The following is an 18,938-nucleotide window of genomic DNA, read 5'->3' on the forward strand; positions in this document are numbered from 1 at the left end:
GGTCATTACATTAAGCAACCAACAACCAAGTTGACATCTCAATAGCTAAGTTGGCATTTGATGTCAAAGACAAATACCTCACCATACATTGATCTCTATTCGTTCTCTATATCTTTGTTTTCTGATGCAAAAGATACATTGATCTCTCTTCTCTCTCTATCTATGTTTTATGATTTCTAATGCAAAAGATACATTGATCTCTCCTCTCTCTATTTATGTTTTCTGATGCAAACAAAGTAACTCGGTCAGCCTTGGCCGAAATCTTACTAATGTGTCTTTTTCTATTGTCTTCCTTCCCATGTCATTAATGAGCTGGTTTGGTTTTATTTAGGACTGATAATACAACACCTAGAATAGGATTTTAATGTCCTAAATTGAAACCAAACAAGAAAATGGAATAAAAAGTGATTCCATTCTTTTCTCCAACTAAATTACCTTAGATACAAACCAATATATTTAATATTTATATATATGTGCTTTACTTTGCAAACATATACATAAGCAGTTAGTTTTTTTCCCCTATTTTAAGATTAATTGGCTTTTTCATTTTCAGCTTTACAAATTAGACATGCAAAAGAAAACTAAACAATAGATGAGGTATCTCATAGTTAAATACAGAAACTATTTTTTTTTTTTTATTTTTCGAAAAGAATACAGAAACTAATATACACTTGAATATTGAAAACACTGGCTTATCTATATACTCTGTACAAATCAAATTTATCTACACATCACCCCTGAAAAAGGGTCCACTGAAGAAGGAGCTTGAGAATGTGCCTCCTCCATTAGGAAAAAGAGTTAGGAAACAGATGAGGCCAAGGACCAATCCCCAAGCGTACCTGTCATCTTCCAAGGGTGTGATTTCGTCTTTTGCGGGTAGTTCTTCACCACCTCGAAAGAAGGTTGCGAAAAGACCCCAAGCCAAGCAGAGAACACTTCCACTCAGCCCACCAATCCCGAGCAAAAGAGACGTAGCGAAAGAAAGCAGTGTGGCTGTACTTCTTCCAAACATGGCCTGCGCTATGCGGCCTCCTTCCAGCCTTCCACAAGGCAACAGGTTAAGAGATGTCACCACCATTCCTGCATCAAAATGGTCAATAGAGGCATTTCATTGACTGATCATTAGAGATGGGTTATGCTAAGTCCATATTTTTTTAAGGACTTACCCAAAAGTCCAGCAAAGGCCAGGGGATCCACAGGAACTCCAACACCTTCTACTGCATATGGCAATACATTTCCAAGGTCATCTGTGTATGGTCCAATAACAAATTGGATAAATGAAAGTAACGGGTTGTTATAGAAGAACTGAGGCCTTATATATCTGCAAGACAGTGAAAAAGAAAAAAGAAAAAAGAAAAGAACAATTAATAAAATTAAGTAATAATGGTTTAACATTAAGAGGAGTTAGAACACAAAGAACCAATAAATTTATTACCAGCACATGTTTCAGTTGGCAGAAATTGATGAACGAAAAATTAAAACTGTTACAAGAGATGGTGAAAATAATAGCAGAGTTCACCAGGTTTATTAATTAAGTCATAATCATTTAAGAAATGAACTAAATCAGAAGAGAGAATTCGATAATTTATACTCAATAACACAAAACAAAATGAAGTAGGACACTTTCAGTAATATATATGGACTCTCTTAATTAATGATGACATAATTTCATTATCTATATCTATTGTTTCTGAGGATAAGTGGCTTACAATGCATTATCACCCCCATTAAAACTGCCATCGGCCACAAAAGCTGCAACAGCAAGTGCCAGTGATGTCAAATATGCACTAGAAGTACGTGCCACTGGAATATCAAAAAGAGCTTTCTTGTTTGGCAGCAATGATTCATAGTTATTCATCACTCCCAAACACCCTGTCCAATTCGACGGCACAAGAAAAGATGGGCTCAGTTTTACACCATAACGAGCTGCTGTTAATCTTGTGGCTATCTGCATAAGATAAACACTGTAAGAACAAAGGCAAAACGTATCTCATCAAATCAAAGCATAGAAGATAATAATGACATACCTCAGAAACTCCCAAGATAGAAATGAAGCCACCAAAGAGAGGCACAACATTAGAAACGTAGTCATCCCATGTAGCATCAGGTTTAAGGAAAAAGCCACTCATCAAAGCTATTGTCCCAAAAGTTGTAACACATAAGGCTACTGCACTAATGTAACCCCATGGAGTACTGAGCTTGGTTGACTCAAACTGAAGATCCATTTCTGCTTTGGGCTGAACTACACATGCCTAAGTTTTAAACAAGAACAAGAAATGAGTATCTTCACTTGAAAAAGGGGGAAAGAAAGAAAGAATAAAAACAGATACACCATCTATAATATGTCAAAGACAAATACAACAACATAAGAAGTTGAGGAAAACTTAGAAACGTGAGTTAGTGTTTGAGTACCTGTTTTGTGATGTCATTTGTTTTTTCCTCCATGAACCACACCACTACATCCCTTCCTGCAGCCTCGGAGAGCTTTTTCTCCAATTTAGGAATGACCTCTTCAATGGGTTTCCTCAAATTCCCGATAAAAATGCCCCCATCGCCAAATCTCCGAACATCAGTAGCAAAAAATGTATCAAACCCAAAACAGCTCTTCAACTGCAATATCACACGTTACCCCCAACAAATTATCAATAACAAGCTATTGTGCTTAAATAGTAGTTAAAAAGTGGTATTAGATTAAATGATTTGTATTGTGTGATTTCGTTATGAAATTAGTCACTAGCCTAACATGGGAGAACTTAAGTTCTCTTAAAAAAGCTGAGACAATTTTCTTATAATTTATTATTGTCAACTCATTGATACTTCTATATATTTTTCTGTCTATCTTATAATCAAACGATTGGATCATTAATATATAGCGAATACCTTTTTGAAAGAAAAATACTTGGAGAAGCTAAAGCAAAGCAAGTACCTTGTTGAGGTCAAGAGCTTTAAAGGTCCCCTCAGCTTGCTCCAATCTCTCTTTCTCTTTAGTCAAGCTATCACGTACAACTCTGTTAAAGAAAGCTACAAGTGGGTTACCACTGTTTTCCCTGTCAAGCTCCTTCAGCTTTCTATCTGCCCTTTTCTTCTCCAACTTTATGGCTGCTTCAATGGAGGGATTGCCCATAAACTTCTTGAACTCCTCGTCTGTTTTCCAATCCTTCTCTTGTTTTTGTTCTTCTCCATCAATCACTTTAGTCTCTTCTTTACCACTCTCAACTTCTTCACCCTTCTTGGTATCAGTACCGCTTTCGCTAACTGCCTTTTCTGAAACAGCAGCAGAGGAAGAAGAAGAACTGGGTTTGTTGTCTACCTCGGCTTTAATGTAGAATCTTAGAGATTTTCTTGAACTGGGTTTGGAAAATAGGGAAAAAGAAAGTTGAGTGTTGTTGGAAAATCGATTTTTGGTTAAAGAAGTAGTAGTTCTGCTCTTGTTGTTGAGGTGCCATGGTGACATAGAAGAATGCGAAGCAGAGAAGAGAGTAGTCGCCATTGTAGTTGGGATTCGAGAGGTTGTTGAATGATGAAATGCGAAACGAGAGAAGCCATGGGAGTGAAAAAGGATTCTATGGAAGGAATGAGAAGAGCGATCAGAAGTCTAGAAGTTTGGAGAAGTGAGACAGGTGGAGTAGTTTCTTAAGGTAACGACATGAAAGACCAGACCCCACTCCCATGAATAATTGGATATTGCCGTTGCTAAGGATACCGGTCAAATTTTTTATTTAGACCATCTCCCATGTATAATTAGAGGAAAAATTGGCTGTACAAATTTTATAAGAGTGCTTCAATAGTAAAATTATTTATTTATTTTTTTAATAAAAATAATAAGATTTATTAATTAATAAATTGGTTCAAAACAATATAATGCACTTTAGAATAACAGTCCTCCAACTGAAGCACACTACCTGCAGAGAAACAAGAATCTCTTGCCAAGTAATGAGTCAACTTATTCGCAGATCGTTTTTCAAAACACAAATCAACAAAAGATAAAGCCAAAAGCAAATTTCGAAAATCTAGAACAATAAAACCAAACTGTGAAGGCATAAAAATAGCGCTTTGAATCGCTTGGACACACACCAAGTTATTTGTTTCTAACATGACTCTATCCCACGAATGAGCTGCAATCCAACTCAAGGCTTCTTTAATGCCTATTATCCCAGCAATTTCAGGTTGAACACATCCAATCTTCCCCTTCTTGAATGCTTCTACCATAGCACCATGATGATTCTGAACTACACAACCCATGCCAAAAGACAAGATTCAAACTAGAAAAAACTAAAAGGAAAAGACTAAAGAACCATGTCAAAAGACAAGACGAATGAGAAAAACTAAAATGAAAAACTAAAGAACCATGTCAAAAGACAAGACTAATGGAAAAAATTAAATTAGTTTCAACACATAAACACGATCACAGAATTAAAATTAATTAAGGAATGAACTCCTTATAATTCTAATCCCATAAAAACATTAATTAGAGTTAAACTAATAATAGTAAATTAATAAACGAAAACAAAAATCTAAAACGGAGGACGTCGATGAGCCAAACCGAACCACTCTCAGACGACTGCTCTTAAACCCCTCACAGACGATCGAAGACGACTGGTGTTGAAACCACTCTCAGACGACTGTTGTTGAAACTACTCTCAGACGACTGGCCGTCGTTAATCAGCGACGCCGGCCGACTGAACCGAACAGAAGCTTCTCGACGTCCCAACCAATACACGATATCTTCTCTCTCCAATACGCGTGCGATATTTCTCTCTCCAGTACGCGTGCGATATTTCTCTCTCCATAGTAAAATTATTTTAATGTTATTATGAGAGTCAAACATTGACTTAAAAAGTTTAATTATGAGACAATATGTGATTTGGTAAGGTGATGTGGCATCCACTTAGGTAACACGTAACAAATTTTATGACCTCTTATAAAGAGATTAGGTACTCGAAGTCAATAGAAGATGGAACGTTCGAGTAAAGCGTGTGAGAACATCTGACCAGCTTCCAGCATCTAAGCAACTCGCATGAGCCGACCAGAGGGTGCGAGTTAAATATTTTTAGAGGAGATATCTCACATATCTTCATGCTTGGAAGATGTGATAATATCTCTAATTTTATGGGATGGATATGCAGTGTCAAAGAAGAAAAGACAACTTGCCTAGTTTCCTATTTTGCTCATTGTAATTATAGGTTATTACATAGTTTTCTCATTTACTTCTTATTAGTTTTGGGAAACTAATTGATGTAATTAATCACAATAAATAGTGGAATCATCTCACTAAGGGACACAAATTTCATTCAGATGGAACATGCGAGAGAAATCTAGATTCAAGAGAAAAATACTCAAAGATCATTGTAAGAGCTTTTGAAAGAGATCAAGGTCTTCTTGTTTCTCTACTCACAAGTCAATACAACTAAAGGAGAGTAGGCAATTACAACCATCAAGGGGTCGAACCTCTATAATTCTGGTGTTTTTTTTTTACTTTACATTATTCGTATTTGTTATTTCAATTGTTCTTAAATCACTTTAATTTGACTCATTGTCGTTGACTAAAAGTGAGGTCAACATTTAAGTACTTTCATTACGAGCAAAGAAAAAAGTCTTTATTTTAAGTCTTTTCAAGACACAAGATGGTTGTAACAGCATGGAGGGGAAATTAGACTGATACTACGGATCCAATAGCTACAGATCCAAACGTGCAAACACCTACAAACCCTAGAAATCTAGTCAAGTTGGACCCTGATCCGACTAATACTCGGCCACCAACAAGCCCATAAATAGTAGGGCAAAGAGTGACTACCCATCTGGCTAGGTTCACTCCAGGAATGCAAGAAACTGGAACCACTAGTACTCGGACCAAGCAAATTGCCCCAAGTATTGGAATCCCATCTGCTACAAATTCTCTATGGCCAATCAGTGATGACACCGAACTACAAAACTTGCAAGCTACACTGGGGAAAATACAAGGCCACAATAAAACTTTTAATTACGACCAGCAGGATACTAGAGCAGTTATAAATCTTTCTTTTGTAGAACAAAGATGCCAGTTTCAAGAGTGGAGGGATTGAGAGATGGAAATCATGAGAGCCCAACAAGAAGTGATTGACAATTGTTCCAAGTAGGCCGCTATAATAATTAGGAGAGTCTATTAAGTCACCGACCAACAACTTGTGGTAGATACTTACATTCCAACTAGGCCATAGCACGGGCCAGAAAAGCATCCAGTAGAACACACTCAGCAAACCCAAGTTAATGGGCTATCTAATCCGAGGCCACAGAGTAAAACTGTGGGCCACACGATAGATGAGAAAATTTTGCCAACTCATTACTTGGGAGGAAATGATCAGCATAACATTTGTTCTCAGACGAATATGCTGAGTCTACCCATTATTAATAACAGCCAGACGCAAAGACCTCTAGGAGAATCGGTCTTCGATCGATTAGGCACCATGTATGATCTTAAGAATGATTTAAATCGTAGAGGAGGATTAGACAAGCAGGACATCCTTCCTACTATTTAGCCAAATAATACAGATTACCCGACCCTTTTCTAAGAGATCCTCACGTGACACATGTTGGCCAACAGGTAGGTCAAGTTGATACATTGGTGCAAGCCCAAATAAATCAACTTAAGAGCCTCGTTCAAGGCCTAACTGACCTAAAACTCACAGATCTAGAACTTGACCGGACCAGAGGATCATCATTCTCACCAGAAATTAATGCTCTCGACCTACCGCCTAAGTTCAAAATGCCAACATGAAAAATGTACATGGGCAAGGAAGATCCTTTGTCTCACATTAAATACTTTAAAATTCAAATGAATTTACAAGCGGTGAAAGGTAAGGTACGGTGCAGAATTTTCCCAACTACCTTAGCGGAGGTCGCCCAACAGTGGTACTTCAAGTTAGCTCTAGGAAAGTTTAGTTCATTGAACTCTTTCATGTCAGAGTTTCATGCAAAGTTCTCCTCTTCTCGGCAACTCCCATCTCACTTAGAGGACCTGGTCGAAGTGAAACAAATACCAAGAGAACCCTTGAGAGCTTACATTAGCAGCTTCATGACTGAAGCTACAAAAGTGAAAGGGTTACCCGAGGAAGGGAGGCTTGTTGCAATCTTATGAGGTATTGAGCCTGTAGAAGAATTGTGGAAAGACATTAAAAGACTTACTATATGGTCAATGGTAGAATTCTTGGACTAAACAGATGGATTTATAAAGCTCGAAGAATCAGTTCAACGTGTGGACATAGCTAGACAAAAAAAGAACAAACAATACACCACTACTGCCAATACGTCTGTATAGCAAAACCAAAATTCCTAGAATCCCAGTAGCTCGAGCCAAGGTGGTAAAAGGTCAAACAATAGCAACTGATAGGGTAATGGAAAGAAAATTAGATTCAATGGTAACTTCGAACAGCATCCTCGGGAGAATGCCTCAAAGTTCATTGCTTTTACCATCCTAACAGAGGATATAGAAACAATTTTCACAATGACCTAGTCCATGGTGCCATACAAAAAACCCCCTTCCCATGAAGAAAGATATGAGTAAAAGGGATACCACCAAGTTCTGTCGCTTTCATGCGGACTACAGCCATAATACTAACAAGTACAATAATTTGAAGTCAAAAATAGATTTCCTCATTAGGAAAAATGACCCACACTTGTAGAAACATGTCAAGACTGACCAGGAAAAAAAGGGCGGCCCAACCAGATAACACACAAAACCAGTTGATGCCTCCACCAGTGGACAGACATCTTCAAGTCATTATTGGAAGGCCCCACATTGCTAGAGACTCTGGCAAAGCTAGGGAAAAATATGCCCAAACCATACAATGTGAACAAATTGATGCAATGTTGGTCGTAGAAGAAAGAAAGCCTAAGCAACCGCACATTGGAGAACCAATAATATCCTTTAGTGAAGAAGATTATGACCACATTATCTATCCACACAACGAACCTTTGGTTGTTGATGTCCATATTGCAAATAAAATGGTGGCTCAAACCATGGTTGAAAGTGGAGCCTCTTCAAATATTTTGTTCAAAATAACATATGAAAATATGGGTCTTCAACTTAAAGACTTGGTCCCCTGCACTCAGCTGGTATACGGCTTCTCCTGTCAAAGCATTGCTCCACTTGGGCAGATCTGCCTACCACTTACAGTGGGACAAGCTCCAACAAGCACAACGGTGATGGCTCAATTCCTAGTGATTGATGTGCCTTTCAGCCTTTAATGTTATGCTAGGTCGACCAACCTTATATGACCTGAAGGTTGTCACTTCAATATATCACATGTGTGTAAAATTTCCAACAAGAAATGGAGTGTGTTGTCTAAAAGGAAACCAAAGAACTGCACATGAATGCTATAACCTTGCTCTATCTAAGGCCAAAAAAAAAAGAAACCTCTGGCCAGAGTTTAGAGAAAGGAAAAAGCATCGCCCAAGGCGGGGACGAAGATGTGGATCCTTACCTTGGGGAACCTGATACAAATGTTGGGCTAGTAGAGAAATTAGAAGAAGTTAAAATTGATCCCACCATGCCAACCAGGAAACTCAAGATCGGAAAGGGTTTGTTGCTTGAAATTAAATCAGCCTTGATGAAATTTCTAAGAGCAAATCTTTATATTTTTGCATGGTCGCATGGAGACATGGTTGGGATTGATCCAACTATAATGTCTCATGCACTCAACATTGATCCAAAACTTTCGTCCCGCCTAGCAAAAAAGGAAATCGTTGGACAAGGAACGTGTGCAAGCACTAAAAGAAGAGGTAGAAAGGCTCTGCATATATAGATTCATAATTGAAGCCTTCTACCCGGAATGGGTAGCTAACACTGTACTAGTACCCAAGCCGAACAAAAAAATGGCGAGTATGCATCGATTTCACCGGCCTCAACAAGGCATGCTCAAAAGATTGTTATCCACTTCCAAGAATTGATCAGCTTTTGGACGCAACAGCTGACCATGAAATCCTAAGCTTTATGAATGCCTATTCAGGGTACAAGCAAATAAGAAGACATCTGCTTGACTAAGAGCACACACGATTCCGAGTAGATGTTAGTCTGTACTGCTACAAAGTTATGCTATTTGGCCTTAAGAATATTGGGGCTACCTACCAAAGGTTAGTCAACAAGATGTTTAAGGAACAAATTGAGCGTAACATGGAAGTATATGTGGATGACATACTCGTCAAATCTAGGAAGGTTGGGGGGCACATAGAGGACCTGGATGAAACTCAATCCCTTAAAGTGTTTCCTTAGGGGTCAGCTTAGGTAAGTTTCTTGGATTTATTATTAATGCTCAAGTAATATAAGCTAATCTAGAGAAAATTCAAGCACTCCTAGATATGGAGTCTCCAACAAAGGTGAAAGAAGTACAAAGCCTAATTGGCCGGATAGCCGCACTAAGCATATTTGTCTCAAAATTAACAAATAGGTGTGTTCCTTTCTTCAACATCCTTTGAGGTAACAAGAAATTTAAGTGGACAAATGAATGTGAGAACACTTTTTAAGAGATAAAAAAGCAACTCGTGGAACCTCCCATCCTCTCAAAACCTCTAGACAAAAAATAGCTAGAAATCTACCTTACAGTCACTGAGCATGTTGTAAGTGTCGTACTGATCAGAGAAAATAATATTGTTCAACATCCAATCTACTAAATCAGCAAAAGACTAGTTAGGGTTGAAAGCAGGTACCCCCTAATTGAAATGTTAACAAACTGCTTGATCTTAGCCACAAAGAAGTCAAGGCCCTACTTCCAAGCTCATCCAGTTCAACTTTACACCGACCAACCTTTACGCCATGTTTTGCAGAAGCCATATACATCTGGTTAGCTGCTCAAGTGGGAAATTGAGTCAGGATAGTATAAAATAACCTATCAATCTCGCATAGCAGTAAAAGGACAAGCTTTGGCAGATTTTGTGGCTGAGTGCACAGGCAAGGAGGCAAGCAACTCAAAAGACAATACCGAGCCAAAAAAAGGAGCAAGAAAAAGCACCCCACTAGAAGAAAGCATTGAAGATAAGCCAATTTGAAAATTACACGTGGACGGATCATCTACTGATTAGTTGTCCAAAGCTAGGATTACTCTCATCACACATGGGGGAAACCCCTGCACAGAGCAACCAAGTTTGGGTTCAAAGCATCCAACAACAAGGTAGAATATGAAGTACTTATCGTTGGCCTAAACCTTTCTCGGGAGGTGCATGCTAACAAATCTCCACCTAAATTTTAACCAGCCAACACCACAACAACAATAAATTTATGAGATGGCTAGGTTTGGATCCCTCACTTCACTAACTTATAGCATGACATTCTATGCAGTAAAATTAGAGACTTCATACAACCATGCAAAGGAAGAGATTGAATGGCTAACACTAATGTTCAAGAAAGAATTTGAGTTGAGCTCCAATTCAGAAGGAGAGATGCCACAACTTGGAAGATATCGTAACAACCCAAACATTATTCAAGACCCCAAAGTTGTGAGAACCAAGGGTACAGGAAATACAAGGGAAGGACTAAGCAGGGAGAAAATCCAAGGAAACTTAAGAAATTGCTGCATTTGTCGCTCACTCACCCATGATTATCGTCGGTACCCAAACTGTCAACAAAATAATGGATCTCAGGGGCCACAATCTACCAATAATCAAGCAAGAGTTTGTTGGGTTTTGTGCCCTAAATAAAATCCATTTCAATATAATTAGATTTACTAATTCATAAAAGATCAGAAACTATTTTATGTGGCATGGTTCGCATGATTTATTTCATGATTAAATATATAATGTATAAATTATATTATGTCCAGAACATATATATATATATATTTGTTCATGATTATAGTGTCGTCAGCACTGTGAAATGTAATCATGATTATACATTCAGAAGTTTAAGTCCTATGATTTGTCAGTACATTGGATTTAGACTAACATGATAATCGGCGATAAGGTATACTTACACCTTAGATAAGTGTTATGTTCTTTCCAGGGCATTAGCAAAGTTTATCAGTATTAGATGTATGGAGTATACATTGGATTGGACCGATATTGATCTTGGATAAGATATCATAAACTTACCGTTATATCTTTCTAAGTCAATATCAGTGGTCGATCTTAGGTTTATAGATCTTAATCCTGATATGGTTAGGTTCAATCTTAGTTGTATTATTTATGATCTTCAATTTGTTCGTTAAAACCAACTAATTGGATCTTCTCGTGACATACAGATTAAGGACATGGTAGTTCAATTGAGTGGGAGCGCTAATCATAGATATATAATATATAGCTTCTATAAGTATTTAAAAGTGAAACGATAATTTCCTTTGAGTTTGGCTTAATAAAGATAAATGATTGAGACCTCTTTTCAGTAATTATATTAGTTTACTGAAATATCATTTTTAGGTAGCTAAGTATTTTAAGAATAAAATATATTGAAGGGTAGAATGGTAAATTTGTCCCTATTCAGTGTAGATCATCTATAGAGGATCTTTGACTATTAGGATTGTAATAATGGATAATCATAATGTATCTATATCTTGGTACATATAGAGCATTCTATATAATTGAGAGTGCAATTAGGAATCTATAGTAGCGCAAGGAGGAATTAATAAGTTAAAAAATTTACTTGGTAAATTTTAGGTCTACTTATTAGAAGCTCGGTTATATAGGCCCATGGTCCCCTCACTAGTTGAGATATTACTGCTTTCAGACTCAGTTAATTGGTTTTAATTTATCAATTATAATTTTAAAATTAGACTATGTCGTATTTATGAATTTTCACATAGCAAGGGCTTAATTGTAAAAAAAGAGGTTTTTGGGTCTATTTGTTAATTAAGAGATTTTGCATGGTTTACTTAATAAATAATATAAATGGAAATTTTATTTGATAATTAATTATAAGTATTAAATAAATAGTTTTGGCATTTATATGATTGAAATTAGAAAACATGGTACTATTGAAAGAAGAATAAGTGGTTAAAATAAATTGGCAAAATTGTAACTAATAAATGGTCCTTTAGTGGTCGACCACTATGTGTAATTTTTGCCCATTATTTTATTCTTTTTTAATCCATATAATTCAAACCTAAGCCCTAGTTGAAACATTATAAAAGGAACATGATGTTCTCATCTCATCCAATGGATTTCAACCTGCCAAATCCAGTTTCTAACTATGTCAGACAACTAGTAGATGAGAGACACATTCTATAGTGATTCGAACCCTCCTTCATTGTTCTTCATTAGTCAAGCCATAATGATAGAGTGACATGCCCACACATAGCAAGTCAAGTACTCAATCATAGTGCAGAAGACGGTGGTAACCATTCCAAAGGAGAGAAAGAGATCCAGGCTCAGATCTTGATAATATCTGCGACAGAAAGGAACAAGGGTTATAGATCTGAGCGGAATGAGTCATATTATTCTGATGCAATCAATTGAAGATTTTTAAACTCTTATGTGTTTAATTTCATCGTATCAGCGATATTCATATTTAGGATGTTAATCAACATACATAGTAGTAAATCTAGATCCTGGTAAATAAACCAATAGAGTTGACTCATTCAATGACCACACCAATGCATATTTCCCGAACCCGCCTGTCTCAAGACAAGAGTCATACCACAATGAATCATATTACCAGCTACTTTTCCCATTAATGTTTTAACTTTTATGACATTAATAACTTCTTCAAAAATTCTAGTTTTATTTACTTCATGTTATGCTTAAATTTTTAAGGTAATTATCTCATCTTGAACAAATCTTAAAATAATTATTGATGAACAACTAAATTATTTTAGATAAAAAAACCAATCCTATAAGGTGAAAAAAATATTTTTATGGTAATTTTTAATCTAAAACCTGTTAGGCTATTTTTAGCCTATGTTTTGGATCTAATTTATGTGCGTTTTTTGCTGTGTTGGGACGGAATTACGCTTGTTTTCTATGTTTTCAGGTTCTTTGGAATAAAAGAGGTCTCGGGTGCAGAAATTCGATAAAAGACGTGCTGAGCCGAAGAAAACACAATTTTTGAGTAATTGTGCATATCTGGCCGCGGCTAAACACAACTTGGTCGCGGCTAGATTTCGAAGCTTTACAAGGCTACAGTCGCCGCGGCGATGAAGTGTCTCGCCGCGGCCATTTAAGAGATACAGAGAGCACCCTATTTTGCCATTATCTCGCCGCGGCGAGAGGAAGCTTGGCCGCGGCGAGATCCCGTACGGACCAGGGGCATTTTTGTCCATCGAACCCTAAATTTTAGTTATAAATAGAAAACTGCGATTGGAAGTCAGGGAGAGCGATCAGAAACCCTAAAATACACCTGAGAGCAGCAGGAAGAGCACAGAGATTGAAGTGAAGATCCAGAATTCATCCACCAACAGTTCTTTTCTTTATTCCTCTTTAATTTATTTATGTTGAATATTGCTATAGGAATGGTTATGGATTTGTTTCTGAACTAAATTTCCCATTTAGGGAGGATGATGATTGTTGTTTAATGTTTTGCCTAGTTAATGTTTAATTACCATTCCTCAATTCTTGTGTGTGAAATTATCTTAATTTGTTCTTAATTTCATGTTTAAGATTGATCACCTTGTGCATGCTCTATGATCTCAATTCGAAATCTGAAAAGTGAGAATTGAGAATGCTAAAATTAAGATAATCGATGTTCTATGTGAAACGAAAGTATTTGCATGACTTATGTGACGAGTAGATTATTACTTAATGCTGATTTCATGTTAGTTTATTAGATAACATGTGATTTAGAATCCAGAAGATCTGAAAGGAGCTAGGTTATTTCATAATCTGTCATTCACTCCAAGAATAGGATAGTAATTAAGCATTAACGATTTGGGTAAACAACAACAGGATTCTCCTCCCTATTATCTCATCTTGCTCAACTTTCAATTGTGTTATTAAGTTTTCTGAATTTCTTTCATATTTTACTGTTTTTAAATCATAATTGCTTTCGATTTGCCGAATAGAATCATAAGTATAATTTAGTGGTATTTAATCCAATTCCCTGAGGGATCGACCTCACCTGTGTGAGATTTACTACTTGATTGCGTATACTTGCGTAGCGTTTATAAAATATAGCAACAAGTTTTTGGCGCCGTTGCCGGGGAGTGATAGTTAATATTATTAAAAATTAAATTTTGTTCTAATTTGGTTTTTCTTTTTAGTTTTAGTATTAATTTTTTTTTTCTTCAAATTTTTATCTTTTTAGTACTAATTTAGTTTTATTTTAGTTTACTAATGTTTTATTGATGAGCTTGACCTGCAAGGTAAAGCCAGATGCTATACCTTGACGATTTTGTCCAACAACACAATGAACCATTCTATTCTGCTTGGAGGAGATTTAAAGAGTATGGAGAGAGATGTTATCCCACTTTCTCAAGTGGATGTTTTACATGGCTATTTTATAACGGACTTAATGATGAAACAAGAAGCTGGGTTAATTATGGAGCAGAGGCAACTGGAGCACCTCTATTAATGAGAGGCTATGATGTAATAAATCTGTTGGATAACATGGCAGATTTTGATTATGACTGGCATTGGGATCCATCACTTCAGGGTTGGAGTCACCAATACCCACCTTATTGCCCAAATTCATTTGAACAAACTGAAAAAGAGGAGCAACTACTAGCACTTATGCAATCACTTCCAGGAGAGATTAATCGCTTAACAGACATGGTGAGATCCTTATGTGATAATTTAGTGGCTCATGATTCAGAATGTAATAACTCCAATACTGAAAGTTATGAGAGTTATTGTTACAATGAAGAAGGGTCATTAGTTGAGTACAAGGAAGATAATGAGCCTACAATTGAAGATCAAGATCCTTGTGAAGAGGAACTCATTGAATATGAAATCACAAGTGAGGGTATGAATAGCCATGTGGAGAGTGAGCAACAAGAAGAAGGTTTGTTAGATGAAAGAGTAGATACTGTGACATTGGAAGATGAGAAAGCACATGACATCATTGATTCGACTTCATCAATGATATTGACTAATAAACCACCAATGAATCCATATATTTCATCAACACCATATTACATCCTCTGCGAGCTACGAAAGGCTTCTCCCCAAGCTCATCATCCAAAGTCTTATGTTGTTGGTGCTGACTTTTGTTCAAACTCATCGCTTGCCAAGCTTGAAGGCAAGTACAACAACAATTTTCAAGTTGTCTTGCATGACGCTTATTATGGGCGTCAACCGCTTATTGATGTGGCACCCAGGTAAGTATCCTTTCCTTGTTCTTTAATGTCACATTGGGGACAATGTGTCACTTTAGTTTGGGGGAGGAGTGACTTAATTTTTATTTTGAGTTTTTAAGTTTTATGTCTTTTAATTTTTAATTTTTATTGTTGTGAGTCAATTTTCTTAATGTGAATCAATTTGAAAGTAGGTAGATAGCATGATTTGAAAAGTTCACTTATTTTCGAAAAATTCGTGTGCTTGGTGATATTACGTTCTTGACTAATTTCAATTTTGAGCATGGAATCATATTAGGTAAATTTCTAGTAATTGAATTGTTTTATGTATGTTGATTGTGGAATGTGGAAAGTTGTTTGGAAATTCTAGAACTTGCTTGCTTGCTATTTGAGGCGAAATAATAAGTTATGCATGACTAGGAAAATAATTTAGGCAATTTTTTTTAAATCGATTGTGCTTGTCAAGCCATCCCTATAATTTTATCCTAGTTACCCTTTTTGAGCCTTAACTTATTTTTTTCTACACATATTGAGCCTAAGAAAAAAGATAAACCCATGAATATATTTAACCCTAATTATACCATAAGTAGATCTTTAGTTTGGGAGAATTTGGATGAGAAGTTTGTTGTATGTGTGTGGAAAAAGTGTGAAAATTGAGAAAATATAAAAACAAAAAAAAAAGAAAAAAGAAAAATTGATTGACAACAACTTGAAAAAAAGGAGAAAAGAAAGAAAAATCTGACAACTAGTGTCAAATCTAGAAATAATAAAAAAAGATAAATATAAAGTTGTTGCAACCTTGTTGAAAAAATATATCTCTCATGTAATTAGAAAAAATGGGTATTGGGATTGTGTGAAAAATATTGTAGGTGATATGATTGGAGAAGCTTATGGTATAGGAAAGCCTAAATGACCATTTCAACTACCTTTACCCTAAGCTTAACATTACAAGCCTAGAAAGACCTTCTGATTCTTAGTTGTGCATTAATCTATATTAGTGGAGAATAGTAAGTATTGCAAGCATATGAAATTTTGGGTTAGTGGATTGATGATTGTAATTGGCATGCATAAAGTGGTTTAATTTTTAGTTAATTGCATTCTATGGTTTCACGAGCTAAATAAAAATAAATTGAAATCTGTTAATGGTGTAATTGAACTGAAATTCTGGATTATATGCATAAGTGAATTTTTTTTCATAATAATGTTATTGAAGCTACTTGAAAATTACTCGTGTTTTGGAGATTGACTTGTTTAATGTTTGTTTAGTGTTTTACTCGAGGACGAGTAAAAGCTTAGTTTGGGGGAATTTGTTAGGTTATTTTTAGTATTAATTTTAGATTAAGTTTAGTATATTTTTAATTAAGTTTTAATCGTGTTTGAAGCATTTTTACGCTTGTTATCTTTTATTTTCACAGATTTAAAATAGAAGAAGATTAGAAAAATATCAGAGAAAAAGATGGGAAAAAGATAAAAAAAATATCATGATATTTAAAATAGAGAAAATTATGGAAGCCAAAACTTCAAGCCTGAATTCGACGGTGTTCGGATTGGATTTTGGAAAAAGTCAAAACATAAAAAATCTAGATCTCTTTTTTATCTTTTCGGAACATCTTGAATCGTCCGATTCCGAGTAATATTGAGAGAGTTATGGCCAAAATACTATCAGTCAACGCAGCAGAAAAAAAATATCTCGTTTGAGGTTTCCCAAAAATTTAAATCCGAACGGAATTTAAATATTGCGTTTTTTTCCATATTTTTAGGCCTTCAATGCCTATATAAAGGGAAGAATGGAGTTGATTTCATCAAGCAATTTCAGAGAGAAAAAAAGAGAGAATTCAGATACAGAGTGGAGAGATCAACTGCAATATTGGAGGCATTCTTTAGAGGGTTTTCAGCATTCTTCTCTTCTTCTCTTCTCTATTTTCATTTTTTTTCTTAAAGTTAATATGTGTAATTATGTTTCAATGAACATGTGTAGCTAAACACTTTATTAGGGTTAGATGGATATTGTTTAACATTGTTTATGGTTTTAATATGATTTATTTTTCCCTAATTTCTATGTATTCTATTTTATTTGTGCTTAATTACTTTTAATTGCCTGATCACCAATTATCTGTCTATGAGTTTGATGCGAGATCTGAGAAGTGAGTGTCGAATATGCTATAGTAAAATAGAACTGAATTTCGATATAGGACGAGAGTACCTATATGGTTTAGATAGCTTATAGGGTTTCTGTGTTTAATGCCTATTGCATGTTAAATTTATCACGAGAGTAGAAAGTTTGCATGTAATTGAGATTTATATATATGAGAAGACTATAAATTACCTTAGTAAACCTGCTATTGCATAGAAATTAATATTAGGAAAATAATCATATTAGGCCATATTCAATAGAAACAATTGAAATCGAAGCCCTAGTTTTTATTAACTTTCAATTCTCTTGAATAATTGTTTCTTACTAGTTTCTTATTTTTAATTCTTTCTTTATTTTTATTTAACCAAATAGAAGTAAAAGTTTAATTTTAACGTACTTAACTACACTCCCTGTGGGATCGACCTCACTCTTAGTGAGTTTACTACTTATAACGATACGTACACTTGCGTGTGCAAAATATCACAACAAAACCTAATTAAAAGAAAACAAATACATCAATGTAAAACTCTATATAACAACACATAATTTCATTTATTGACCACTCCTAAAATACAAACTTTCATGAGTTATAATTTTTTTTTCTAACCAATGTACTACCAAACATAAAGGCATGTATTAGGTACATTATATTTTGTACTCTACTTTTACAAAACATCATGCAAAACTATAAATATACTCGGTACATGATATAACTTACTCCATTACTATCGCATAAATTCATAAAAAATATGAAAGACTGAAAAGACAAAAATAACCTGTCCGACAACATCGACCCACTCTCTATAGTACTATTGTACTATTAACTACTACTAACTACCATTTGATTAAACCTTTTTGTATGTTTTTATTTTTAAATTAAAAAGAAACTGTTGAAGAAATTTTTATCAAATAAATAAGAAAAATTGATAGAAAAAATTAAAGTACATTGGGCCCACTGTGCCCGGAACACAATTTGTGATTTTACAAAATGAGCACAAAATTGACTACTTATATTTATACTAACATTCTTAAAGTGTTTTATATTATTGGAGTATTTTTAGAAGTAAGAGTACTAAAAATAATATAAAAAAGAGATATAATAAATTATTATATTTTTAAATAACATATACAGTTTTAACACTTTTAAAAAATGCTAACATTAGAATGCTCTTAAAAAATGTCCGGAGTAAAAGACAAGGTATTTCACATGTCCAAGAATAGTTAGATCAGTTTATGTGCAATCAAGCTTGGTCTGAGTTGTATTCTTCAGTCCAAGTGTGCCATGGTGATTTTCTTCGTTCTGATCATCGTCCCATAGTTGCAAAACTTGAGAATGTTGTCGTACAGAGTCATGAGCGAGTTAAAAGGCAGTTCCGCTTTGAACCACATTGGCCTAAAGAAGATGAATGTCGATCAATTGTGTTGAAGGCTTGGCAAAGATGTACGGTACATGTGGCCGACCCTTTGGGACTTCGAGAATCTCTTGAATACTGTGCAAATCTCCTGTCAACTTAGAATAAGTAAAGATTTGGGTCATTGTCTAAGCAAGTAGTGGAAACTCAAAAGGAGATAGATAAACTTTTGAATGCTAATGCTCTCAATGTGCGAATAGATGA

The 18,938-nt window shown here is 35.4% G+C and overlaps 1 protein-coding gene across 1 annotated transcript; it reads right to left on the reverse strand.

The window, feature by feature from the left end:
- Positions 1–676: 676 nt before the first annotated feature.
- On the reverse strand, positions 677–3,656 carry LOC133033231 (probable zinc metallopeptidase EGY3, chloroplastic). Its single transcript, XM_061107902.1, has 6 exons — positions 2,927–3,656; positions 2,413–2,610; positions 2,028–2,252; positions 1,710–1,948; positions 1,167–1,321; positions 677–1,080 (listed from the first exon to the last, which is right to left on the reverse strand). Exons 1-6 carry the CDS (start codon positions 3,488–3,490, stop codon positions 725–727), a joined length of 1,737 nt encoding a protein of 578 aa, XP_060963885.1. The 5' UTR covers positions 3,491–3,656; the 3' UTR covers positions 677–724.
- Between the last annotated feature and the right edge of the window lie 15,282 nt (positions 3,657–18,938).

This window comes from Cannabis sativa, unplaced genomic scaffold, assembly GCF_029168945.1.
Source record: "Cannabis sativa cultivar Pink pepper isolate KNU-18-1 unplaced genomic scaffold, ASM2916894v1 Contig3, whole genome shotgun sequence".
NCBI lineage: Eukaryota > Viridiplantae > Streptophyta > Magnoliopsida > Rosales > Cannabaceae > Cannabis > Cannabis sativa.

What these genes read in the sequence shown, in the direction of transcription:
- LOC133033231 (XM_061107902.1), bottom strand. Translation starts at nt 3,490, where the DNA reads ATGGCGACTACTCTCTTCTCTGCTTCGCATTCTTCTATGTCACCATGG. An exon ending in CAAATGACATCACAAAACAG is followed by an intron (nt 2,253 to 2,412) that starts GTACTCAAACAC and finishes TTTAAAACTTAG; the next exon opens with GCATGTGTAGTTCAGCCCAA. An exon ending in GGCCTTTGCTGGACTTTTGG is followed by an intron (nt 1,081 to 1,166) that starts GTAAGTCCTTAA and finishes ATTTTGATGCAG; the next exon opens with GAATGGTGGTGACATCTCTT.